At 28.4% G+C, this 12,433-nt stretch overlaps 1 protein-coding gene across 1 annotated transcript in view; it reads right to left on the bottom strand.

The window, feature by feature from the left end:
- The window catches only part of LOC123291687 (carbonic anhydrase-related protein 10), a 196,137-nt gene extending 185,203 nt beyond the window's left edge, over positions 1-10,934 (bottom strand). Inside the window, exons 1-2 of the mRNA XM_044872061.1 lie at positions 10,880-10,934; positions 8,032-8,082 (exon numbers count right to left, since the gene is read on the bottom strand). Coding sequence (XP_044727996.1) covers positions 8,032-8,082; positions 10,880-10,934 — 106 coding nt within the window. The remainder of the gene's footprint in view (positions 1-8,031; positions 8,083-10,879) is intronic.
- Positions 10,935-12,433: the final 1,499 nt, after the last annotated feature.

Consider the following 12,433-nt stretch of genomic DNA (forward strand, 5'->3'; position numbering starts at 1 on the left):
AAACTTAGTATACCTTGCATATTACATATATGCATGGTATAAAAATCGTACTGAAAATTATTATACATAAACCTAAGTATTGAAGTAACTAACCTCTTAATAAAATTATACCACTTTAGACATGAATAGGAACCGTATATGTATAGTCTAGTAGGGTATAAATTAAAGTGAACCTCTACCTAAAGTAAATGTATAGTTGAAGGTGCTTGAAAATAGTAAGGTAGATGTGTAAAACACAGTTACAGTTAGCTACTACATACTACACCCGGAAGGAAACCACTGACTATAGAATAATAAAGCCAACATTTTCGTCCTGTGTACTATATGACGTATTCGTTTATTTTAATGTTGACATGCTTTATACACTTTTATTGTAAGCTACCTAAGCTACTACATATACTTATTACAAAATTATTTTGTTGCTTTATATGAAAAGGCGCAGAAAACTCATGAATAGGTAAGTGTAAGTAATATTATTTTAAAATGTAATATTATATACAGTGTGTTCTGTAAATACTTAACCAGTTCTGTTGTGAACTGTTATAAAAAGTTTGGTGGCCTTGAAAAATTTATTCTTTTCATTTTGTGATTGTTTTTTTATTTGTGTTTTATTTTTACTCGACTGTCAAGGAATATTTATGTATGTATGTATATTTATTTATAAATTTCTGTATTATTCCGTATCTTTCAAACAGCTCAATAGATTTCAACATTGAGGATTTCGTTATATTTGTCTCAAAAACCCAAGTGTTCTTAGATAGATAAGCTTTTAAAAGAAAATTTTGGAGCGAAATAGTAATACGTAAAATAAACAAAATTAAAAAACCTATCCAGTAGGGTATCAAAATAAAGGAAATTAATAGGAGATTAGGAATTATAAATTGGTTCAAAAGTTTTAATATAGTATAATAAAAGAGTTTTTTTAGTGCTGGGACACTTAAAAGTTTAAAATAAAGTTAATAATAAATAAAATAAAAAAAACCCGACTGCGATAAAATCTGAAAAGAAAGAAACCAGTCCAACATCGTACTTAGCGATTTTAACAGTTGAGGCTCATTGAACACCTTGGTAAATAATAAAAATGCAAAATTAAATTATAGTATAAAAAAAAATACCTTAAACGTTACCCCATTGAGATTCGAAGCGCCAACACTTGAATTTAATTGCATTAATTTTAACAAAAAAAAGTCAAATTAACATAATTAATTTGATAATACCAAATTCGCATTATTATCTAATAAAATTCTTATGAAGTGTTTTGTTGGTGTGCCTATGTGTGTACGGATTCATAAAATTTATTCAACAAACTGTAGTGGATATGATCGTTGAAGTCCAGAATAATAACTTTCGACTTCAATACCCCATCCACCGTGTTTCATAATAGTTTTTGAGATATGGACTAAAATCGAACCAAATATTGCGATATATCAGATACTTGAAAAACAAAGTTGTAACGAAAATCTTCGAAATTTTCAAAACTAGAACAAAGGGATACTGGAAGGCTGGCATAAATGTGTTCATTTTTAAACTGGTTTAACTTATTTAAAAATAATGCAAGGGTCGATATTCAACATTGCCTATACAAGGTATTTCACTCAAGGATCTTAACTCAGTCAATTGTTAATCACTTGGGTTTTTTTCCCTTTTTGGACCCGATAACAATAACTTTCTATCAGAAAATTAAAAATTTCATTATGAATAATTAATTAACTTAACAAATACTACATAAACCCTTTTTACAAAGCTCACACATATACACATATTATATAGACGGACGCAGACATAGAAAAGTGATATAAACATTAAAGCACATATATACTACACACAATGGCGTTAGAAAAAGCACAGTCACTTTACTTCGTGTTTGCTAGACTGTTTGAATAGAAAGCACAAGCGCGGCAAGAGAAGAAGGGTTTGTTTGTTTTATTTTTTTTATTTATTTATTAATAACATCCTTCCGGTTATAATAATAGTAGGTATTATAAATTATAATAATTTTTAATATCTATGAGCTTTTCTAGTCGAAGATAGTTTTTTTTTATTACGTGTATTACAGAGTGATGCATTCTTTGAAAGACTGCAGTGTTGAATAAGCCGTGTAGTTAAAGACCAACAGTCTTGTTGAGACTTGAGTGTCTCCTTGGTATTACAGAGTGTATTACAGAGTGATGCATTCTTTGAAAGACAGCAGTGTTGAATAAGCCGTGTAGTTATAGACCAACAGTCTTGTTGAGATTTGAGTGTCTTCTTGGTATTACAGATTGTATTACAGAGTGATGCATTCTTTGAAAGACTGCAGTGTTTTTCTGATGTATGAGCTATGTTGTTGTTGTACAGTTTCATTCAAATCTATTCGCTAGTTTTTGTGTGAAAGCGTGACAAATAAACAAACAAAAACATCCTTACTTGCACATTTATAATATATATATACATAGATATAGGGATAGCGCTTTATTTACAGCGGAACAACTATAAGGACAGCCACCAACATGTGAAACTCATATATCTTCTATTTTTGACACATAAAATAAAAAATAAATATATTATCTTGTATAGAAAAATGATAAAAAAAAAAAAAAATTTAAACTTTAAAAAATCAGCTAGATACAACTAAAATTTTTGTAACATCAGACTTGAGACAAAAATCAAGAATGTAATAAGTATAGCATCATGACTTATGAGTAAAGAAATTCAAGTCCATATATCATAAATAAAAGTCGTTAATTATCTTGTTATTTTTTGTGTATATTATATATATATATATATATATATATATATATATATATATATATATATATATATATATATATATATATATGTTACAGTTTCACATATTTTACTTCAAAAACATACAACTCACACATAAAAATGAAAAAAATACAACAAAAATTTATGAAATAGATATGTGTACGTAACAGAAAACTCGTTGAAAAGTCAAAGGGCTCTTTTTTATTCAAATTCTTCTCCTCCATTTCGATAAGAAGAAAAACATCAACTGGAAACCAGTAAATTGTTGTTACACTCCAAAAAAAAAGTAATAGACTAAACATTTGACTATTTTTGGTCCTTTTACACCAAGCGCCGAGCTACGTTTCATGGGCGACATCCATTAGGTACTGCATCTTTCTATTTTGAAGTACTCAAGTCTTTTTTACTTTTAAAAAATCCTAATGTTTCAAGAATATATATTGCTTTTATTGAAACATTTTTGAACATGGCATGTAGCACTTTGAACATTTATGATGAATTTTGTATTATATCTCGCAAGTTTTTTTCTGTAGCATATAACACTATAGAAAAGCTAAAGAAAAAATATATAACAATAAATTAATTTTTCCTAATTAAGATAAGCTTTAATGTGTATATTAATAAAAATAAAAAATATATTTATGAAAAAAGAAGAAAACTTAATTAAGTTAAAGAATCATAAATATTTTACAAGATGAGTTAACGTTATCAAAAAAAACTAATGTTTATTCCCTACGCCTTTATATTTTTATCAGCTTGCTTATGACAAGGCCTTTCACAAATATCTCGTATGCAGTGAAAAAGGAAAAATGGCAAAAGTATTGTGATTTTTAAAATCTGCCGAAAATTATATGGCTTTTAAAGTACAAGTAAAGGAATTAATACCATAATCTTATATCAATGACCAATATAACCTCTAAAAATTTTGGTTTAGTATTAGACTACTAGATTTTAAAAGCCACCAATAAGCACTTTCTAACAAAACTTTTGTTTTCTTGAAACAAAAAAACTTCAAAGGTCGGCTCAATGGAAGATGGATCATAATGTTTGAATAAAGATAATCACAGGCGACTGGAGTTAGAAGTAATTACAGATACCTATGGAAAATCAATACTGACATCATGGTTTTGGTCTTGATCTCTCAAGAAATGCAAAACTAAAACTCTCAAACTCAAGCAGTCGAGTGTTGGTACTTAATTGGACAAAAAAAATTGGTACTTAGACCAAAATTATGCATACAAAACAGTCTAAGAATAAAACTACGTTTCAAAGTGCGGAAGTGCTGATACTCGGAGGTCAGAGGTACATTGTCATCTTATATGTGTTTTAACACCTTTTTTGCTGATTATTTAAGCTCGTTTCAGAGGCTGAGTAAACAATAAATTAGGCTGTGACATCGGAAATCAATTCGAAATTGGTTAGTTCTAACTGACTCAGCCGTTAGGATTGGTATTGATGTTGTAATGTTTTAAAATTATATTTTGTTTTTTTGAGAAAAGGAATTTTGTAAATACTTGAGTTGGACTACATCAACTATTAACATTATGTTTAAAAATTTAATTAAGTCAATAGAAAAACAACAGAAAGTAAGTGGTAGCAAAATCAAGACTTTAAAATTTCCAAAACTAAAATCGTGTGATATAAGGCTTTGGTACGACTTTTTCTTATTTGCTTGATCAGGACGACGGATCACTTCATTTAACATCAAGTGGGTTAATAGAAATGTTTTTGAGGCACACATTGTTTAGCACTCATATTTGACCCACTCGGTAGGTAATGAAACTAATAAAAGTACTTCAGAAAATAAAAGAATAAGAAAAAGTTTCTAAATTATATAAAATTTATAAATTATATATAATATTTTTCTTGTAATATAAACTACAGTCAGTTTCTTTATATAATACTTGGTACGGATTTTTTTTCAGTCCATGTGCTCTATTCACTCTTAAAATAATTTAACAAGAAAGTTCTCAATTTATTATGTTTTTTTTCTCTTCTCCAAGTGTATACAAATAAGCATTGTAATGCGATTAATTTGATAGTTTTTGTTGAAAAATTATGAAAAATTTAATTTAAACTTAAACAATCTTATTTAATTTATTTGAGCATAATTTTTATTTTTAGGTGTCATACAGAGCTTTTCGGATGGAAGACACAAACATGGTGGTAATATAGACTGGGGCAAGAATTTATGTATGAAGAACATGTACCTGGAGAGTTCCCTCTTCGCAACCACAATCGTAAAAGGATTACATTGTTTCAGGTTTCAGTGAAAATATTCAAGTATAACGGTAATTTGTAGAGAAAGAGTCAGTTCTAAATCTTAGGAATAGTGTATCAAATTGTCCACTATTGGATGGATATAAGAGTTGCCCTTTTGGAAACATTGGAATGAGTAAATATAAGTCTTCTATGCGAAAATTGTTGTCTTTGCAGACATTGCAAAAATAATTTTTTTATGTACAAATTGATCAAGATTGAGCTTTTGTAAGTAGATAGTTATTGTAAAAAGTAAACGGAAATTCATCGCCTTCCATTGAATTACAGTTGCAAAACAGCTGAATCATGTATTGGGTCAGTACTATGGATAAAACGTACCTTAGCCATGGAATGATGACTTAAAAAGCAGCTAACCTAATGTTAGATGGATTTTAAAAAAATGTTTAAATATAATATACTTCATTAATTAAACCACAAGTAGGAGAAAATTACTCGTTTGAATGCAAAATTCTCCTACTGTTTTTGGGAGATTTACATCCTACCACGGTAAAATAATATTTTGGCAGATCATGTCAATAAAGTGTTGCTATGTTACCGAGTCACAACAATCAAAGCACGCTTTAATTTCATTAGCTTTAGCAAGCCTCAAAAGTCTTTCTTTCTGGAGACAAATGCGACCAGAAAGTTCGTACTTTCGGCTTGGGGATACAGAAAAATACAACTGCAGTATCTGTAAAAATCTGAAAAATGATACTAATTTACACATGTTTCGTTACATTTTCCTTGTCTACAGATAAATACCAGTGACATATATTTTTTTCTGATTTTCAATAAGCATCTACAATAAATTGACATTATTTCAACATTGAATATTTTTCCCCTTCGACCAAACAAGTAAATTTATATATTTTGATAAAGAAAAACAACATAAAATAAGAAACAATTTCATTCTGTGCCGTATTCTATATAGTATTGTAGAGTACACCATATGATGAAGAAACCAGTAAGGAAAACTATAACAAGAAAAAAAAAAAGAACAGGGAAATATTTCGCTTTTAGATGTTATTATGTGTGCCGCCATATGGATAGGACAGACCTACATGGATTCTCATATGTGTGTTAAAAAAATGTAAGGTTATATTCTCTTTACAACATACAAAATTCACTCATATTTTTAGATGTATAGAGTGTTTGACAACTTATTATAAAATAGAACTTATTGATACAGGGACTTAATTACTAGATGAATGATTTGAAAATGAATTGGTGGGTTTTCATTATAACCATAATTCTTATGAACGATAGTATTACAATCTAAAACCACCTTTCAAAAAATCTACAGAGCACCTATCGGAAAGGCTTTTGGCCAAATTGGTTAAAATTTAATAAAAAGTAGTCCTAGTTAAGAATGAAGAAGATTTTTGAAAATTATGGCTCAAAATTAGTAGGATTATATAGATGGTTTATCAAAACTGGATAAAATTTGGATGTGATCGATCAAAATAAATTTTTTAGATTCTGATGACGTCATAAAGTTCGAATTCGTTAAAATTCGATTTTTTTGATGACACAGGCAAATTTGATGCGATTTTATTGAAATTTTTTTCGAAACTCATTAATTTTGGATCACTCTTATCAGCTGTAATGTCATTTTTTCGCTAGCTATCATTAATTTGCCTAATTCCGGGACCAGGACACCACATTCTTGTAACCTATTAGAGCTAGGTTATTTTGATCACAAATTTGAAAAATATGACCCAAATTTAGTAGGATTACGTACTTGGTTTATCAAAATTGGATAAAATTTGGATGTGATAGAGCAAAATAAATTTTTTTGGATTTTGATGACGCCATTAAGTTAAAAAATTCGATGTTTTTGATAACACAGGCAAATTTGATCCTATCTTATTGGAATTTTTGTTGAAACCCACTAATTTTGGGCCATTCTTTTCAGCTGTGATTTCATTCTTGAAACCTATTAGAGCTAGGTTATTTGTGCAAACTGAATGCATGCAAACTGAATCTACTCTGCTCATACTTTCTTATGAATTATCAAGTTTCAGAAACACTATGTACATTGAAACATTCAAACTTCTATATCTATATACCCCACATATATTTTGTTGGCTATCTAATATCTTTTGACATTACATTATTTCGTTTCGTTATTTTTTTTTCTACTTTCGACGAAGACATTTTCGAATATTGTAACGTAATGTAACGTAACGTTACATATACATAAGTGATCAGTTTTATGAATGTGTTTGCTGCACACCATACTCTTCTTAAACTCTTCGACAAAGAATAATATTAAATTTTATTCGAAAAGTGTGAGAAAGGGCGGGTTATGCAAAAAAAAATGAAGAAAGAAATACGATTTTACATATGATATATGTCTATGAATTTTCCATTGCGTTTAAATTTATATTTCGGATACATTATCTATGATAGAAAATATTATTTAGAATTTTTTTCTTATACCCAATACCTAAATCGAATGTATGTTTATTATCTACTTTTGATTTCAAAATATTTCATTTAACTGGATATATTGTCGGTCATTTTATATATCTTTGAAGTTATAAGAGTGATTTCGGGATATTTTTAAGTTACTAGTATAGAGAAGTTCTTGTTATCAGCCCGAAAATCCTAAGCTAAATTTTCATTATATCTTTACGTATCGCAGTCAGGACAATGTATCAAACCCATTTTTAGATGGAATTGTTTACGAATTTTTTTGTTCATAACTCCTCGCAAATTGAAGGTTATAACGATCTTCAATAACATCAAGATGTGCTGAAAATATAAGCAATTGGGGTTGTTTAGGGGTTCAGAAAAATAAAATTTGAAATTTTTCTGTTGATACTAACAAACTAGAAATTTCGTTGTAATAAAGTTGTATAAAGTGACTTTGACCATAGTTCATATCCTGATAATTGTTATGTGAAACTAATATATATTGATATATACAGAACTGTTAACAATTATTGATTTTATGAGATTATATAACATTTCACAAACATAGGAAAATTGGAAATAACTACATTTTACAAATTTTCTTACCTGATATTCCATCATATGTCCACCATTCTTCCCAGCTGACACCGGAAGTCACTGAAACAAAATAAAATTACCATAAAGAGTTGTTCAAATTCATTCAACGTTTTAACGATTTCATTGCTTATCAAACCGTCAAATCAAAGAAATTTTTGTGTTAAGGTGTTTCACTGGTTATATTCAAGTCCCTGCTCTTATAATTGCACACTATACAAAAGCGTGTTTTTTAGTTTTTTTAAGCTATTATTATTATTTTTTCTTGTGAATGTGAGACTTGCTGAATTTATATCCTTGAAATCTCTTGCATCATCGCCGTTTAGTCGATCCGAACCATGTATTTCATTGAATTTTGGAAAAGACTCCCTAATTTTTTTTATGTTAACACTTTTCTCTAACATGAATTTAGTAACATTATTAAACTAATTCAAATAAAAAGTATGTAACAAATTTTTTGTGTAAATAAAATTATAACAAAATTGTAGATGTTGTAACGAAGTATTTAACAATTTATGTACATTTTCATATTACAAAATTTAAATACATTCACAGTATTTTGTCAATGTTTTAGTTCGAGTTAAAACAAAACGAAACACACAAAGTTAACGATTGAATCAGATGTTGCATAAAGTATTAAAAAGTGTTGTATTGTAGTTTTAACTCTGGTATATAAGTTGATTTCACATTAATGTATATATCACATCATGATAACTTTCACATTACGCCCAAAAAATTTTTAGCAGCACACAGGCGTAAATAAAAAAAAATTGGACTAAATTTATTTTATTTTAAAAGGTCAAACAATCGAACATAATTTTCAGAAGCTAAGATTGTTAAAACTTTTTATAAGATATGTTTTAAGCCAATAATAAGCAACAAAGCTCCGCATTCCAGAAAATTCTGATTAATAAACTATGTAGGATATTAATTTTTCGATGCCATCTATTCGCACCGTGCATGAGTTATATTTAAGGTGTTTCCGTGGTAACCATACACTACTTTATTAATATAATTATATGGATCAGGTTTGTATAAATGGGTTACACAGAAAATTTAATACTATTTTCAAACAAATTTAAATAAGAAATTGAGATAGTTTACGTTTAAAAAATATTATTTATCTCTTTTTTCACAATTTCTAATGCAACAATTTTCATTAATTGTTAATTTTCAATAATTTTAATTTGTCATTTACTATATCATTTACATGTAAACTATTGAAATGAAAATTAGTCAAAACCGCCTCTTTTATATCCAAAATTATAAACTGGAAGCAATACTACTTAAAAATGTAAAGCTATTATTTCTAAACTGGCCAAAAATTTTCCACAAGATCAGTATAGCTTGCCCCTTTAAAGAATATTTTTGTTGTATCTGGATTACCCTTACAAAATATACTGCTTTGGAGTGTGGCTGAAAACTTTTGAGACAATTTGTATATAATATGTACATAATGGGATACTTTCTTTCATTTTAAAAGTGACATAGTAAAACTCAAAATGTTACTTATGAATGTGGTACACTCTGTGACAAAAGAAAAGTGGCATAACATTGCGACGCGTAGAATGGCTATATGTCACTTATTGTGAATAAGCAAAACACCATACTTCCATACATGCAATACTAACATAACACTTGAATAAAAATGTATGAGTTTGTTTTGTACAAAGTGGTCAAAATAAAGGATAGAATCCAATCAAATAATTATTTTGAATCCTGTATTTTTTAAGTCGATCCCAAATGGAAAACTTTGATAAAAAGTTCTAAATAGCCTGAAACGCAAAAGAAAATAATCAGATATCAATTTTTTTCCATTCGTTTACGAGATTTCGAAGGGGTTTTGGAAAAACGGCCCAAGTAAAAGTACTTGCTTATTTTTTCTTAAAAATTCTTCCGACAAAATAACACAATACACCTACTCAGCTTTGGTTTTTTTATACCATGTATATGAAATATACCAGGGTATAATAAATTGAGTCCCAAGTTTGTAACGCTTAAAAATATTGATGCTATGAACAAAATTTTTGTATAGGTGTTCATAAAATTACCTAATTACTCCATTCCCGGTTGTCTGTCTGTCTGTCATCTATCGTATGTCATCACGATTACTCAAAAACGAAAAGAGATATCAAGTTGAAATTTTTATAGCGTGCTGAAGACGTAAAAAGTGAGACCAAGTTCGTAAATGAGCAACATAAGTCAATTGGGTCTTGTAAACCGTTAGAGATAGATCAAAAGTTTAAATTTAAAAAATGTTCCTTTTAAAAAAATAAAGAGCTTTTGTTTGAAACTTTCTTTCGTAAACATCACTATTTACCCGTGAGAGCACAAATTATGTGCAAAATCTATAGTATGTATTATATGGGTATATTAGTTATATGTATGTGTAATTTGACAGAGTAATCAACACTGTCTATACATGGTATTTCTACAATTAACTTAGTCAATTGTTTTTTTTTTCACTTGTTCAAATTAGGTTTTGCTCTATCTCTAACAGTTTTTAGCTCTATCAAAAAAGTTTTACATAACGATATCATTTAATTTGGTGGAATTATCTTTACAGCCTATAAAAATACAAATCGGACTATCCAACTAACGCTTTGATTATTCTCCATTAGCTGATCTAAGCGATTAATAAATATTGATGAAACTTTATCTTAAAAAAAGTTGATCGGCACGTTGATATAAACCATACTGGATTAAAACATTATGAGTATGTAACATATCTGGAAGCATATAGCCTATTATAACACCCTTATTACACGTACAATACATAGAACACAAAACTTCGCTCTGAAAAGACTAAAATGTAACACTTCTGTTGGTATGTTTTTAATCCGGATTATCACATACATACAATGTTTATAAAACATTTCTCCATCTCCATCTATTTCATACTCCGCGTCGTTCATGTTTCTAATTCTAGATAACATGTTTGAATGTTCAATGTTTGTTTGTCATATCCGAACCTCATCCCCATACTATAATCGTTGTTTTTCGTCGTCGTTTATTTTAAAAGAAATAAAGGTAATTATAAAATGAGATAGATATATAATATTTCATTTGTCATGATTTCGTTTCTCCAATAATAGTACTGGTAACTCAGGATCATTCAAACATTTATAGGTCACTGCCAGAATATGATCTTGAACACATTTTATTCGAAAACGTGAAATAATTCAGTTTCGGAATTTTTGTGTCTGTGGCAATTTTGGTATGATTTCAATGTGGTTTGTAAGCTATTTGTCATGATAAATAAATCCGTAGAGATTTGTAACGTATCTTTTCTGAAAGATTTTGAAGGTTTCTAAACTCATACTTTATTTTATTTTTTACCCCTGCAAATACTTTATTTTATTTTAAAAATATTTTAGATAAATTTGGTAAGCATCCCTAAATGGTTTTTTGTGCATCAAACTGTTTTAATTATTTTTCAATTATATTTTTAATGATACTTTTAGTTTTCTTTTACCTATATATTTCCTTCCTTCCTGACATGACACTCATGACGATGGTTTTTTTAAATTATTTTTATCGTTTGATTGTTTTTAGTATAATAATTTTTAGCAGGAAATAATTATTGATGTTTATATAAAAATGTATTTCCCTTTATGAAAATTAAAAAAAAAAAATTAATAATTCATCCGGTTGACTTGTAAACTTAAAATGTTGATATCACTATGTCAGTATCGATGTGAACGCCATACTGTGTACTGTATTAAGATAATAGTAAGATTAGCTCTGGCGGACGAGTCAATGCAGTACGGGTGTTAGGTACACAATGGTTTGCGATACCCACAATACTTCTGGTGGATAGCCCCATCCAATACCGTAAGATTATCTGTGCTAACATAGATACTAAATATAACTGTCACTATACCACACCAAAATTGAAGTTAACGCCATGCATTTCTCACCGTGTAGATTAGATCTTGAAGTCGATTATAAATAAGTTCTGATTATTATTTAGACATCCGGGGTTTCGTAGAAATTTAATAAAGTTATATTCATAAGTAAGAACAAGTTACACGTTCAAAGTGTCAGTTAGTCAAGCTAATAAAAAAGTAAGATGTTTAAACTAACTGCTCTAAAAATTAAATTTTTGCAATAGAAATAAGGTTCAATCAATATATTTATAAAGGAATTAACCATAAGTGGATTTTTTATTTTCTGCTAAGACGCTTCCGTAGCCTATCAATACAACAAGAAGGTTATTTACAAATATAAAATACTTACTATATCTTTAAATTTCAATTTATAAAGATATTGATAATAAATAACAAATAATCTCTTATATTGATTTTATTATCACTTTAAAGGTGGTATTAAATAAAATTCTTTTTCTTGATAGTAATTGAAAGCTTCTCATTCTCTTGCATGCTTACGGTTAAACCAAACATTTAAAATATAA

Source organism: Chrysoperla carnea, chromosome 2 (assembly GCF_905475395.1).
Source record: "Chrysoperla carnea chromosome 2, inChrCarn1.1, whole genome shotgun sequence".
In the NCBI taxonomy this organism is placed as follows: domain Eukaryota; kingdom Metazoa; phylum Arthropoda; class Insecta; order Neuroptera; family Chrysopidae; genus Chrysoperla; species Chrysoperla carnea.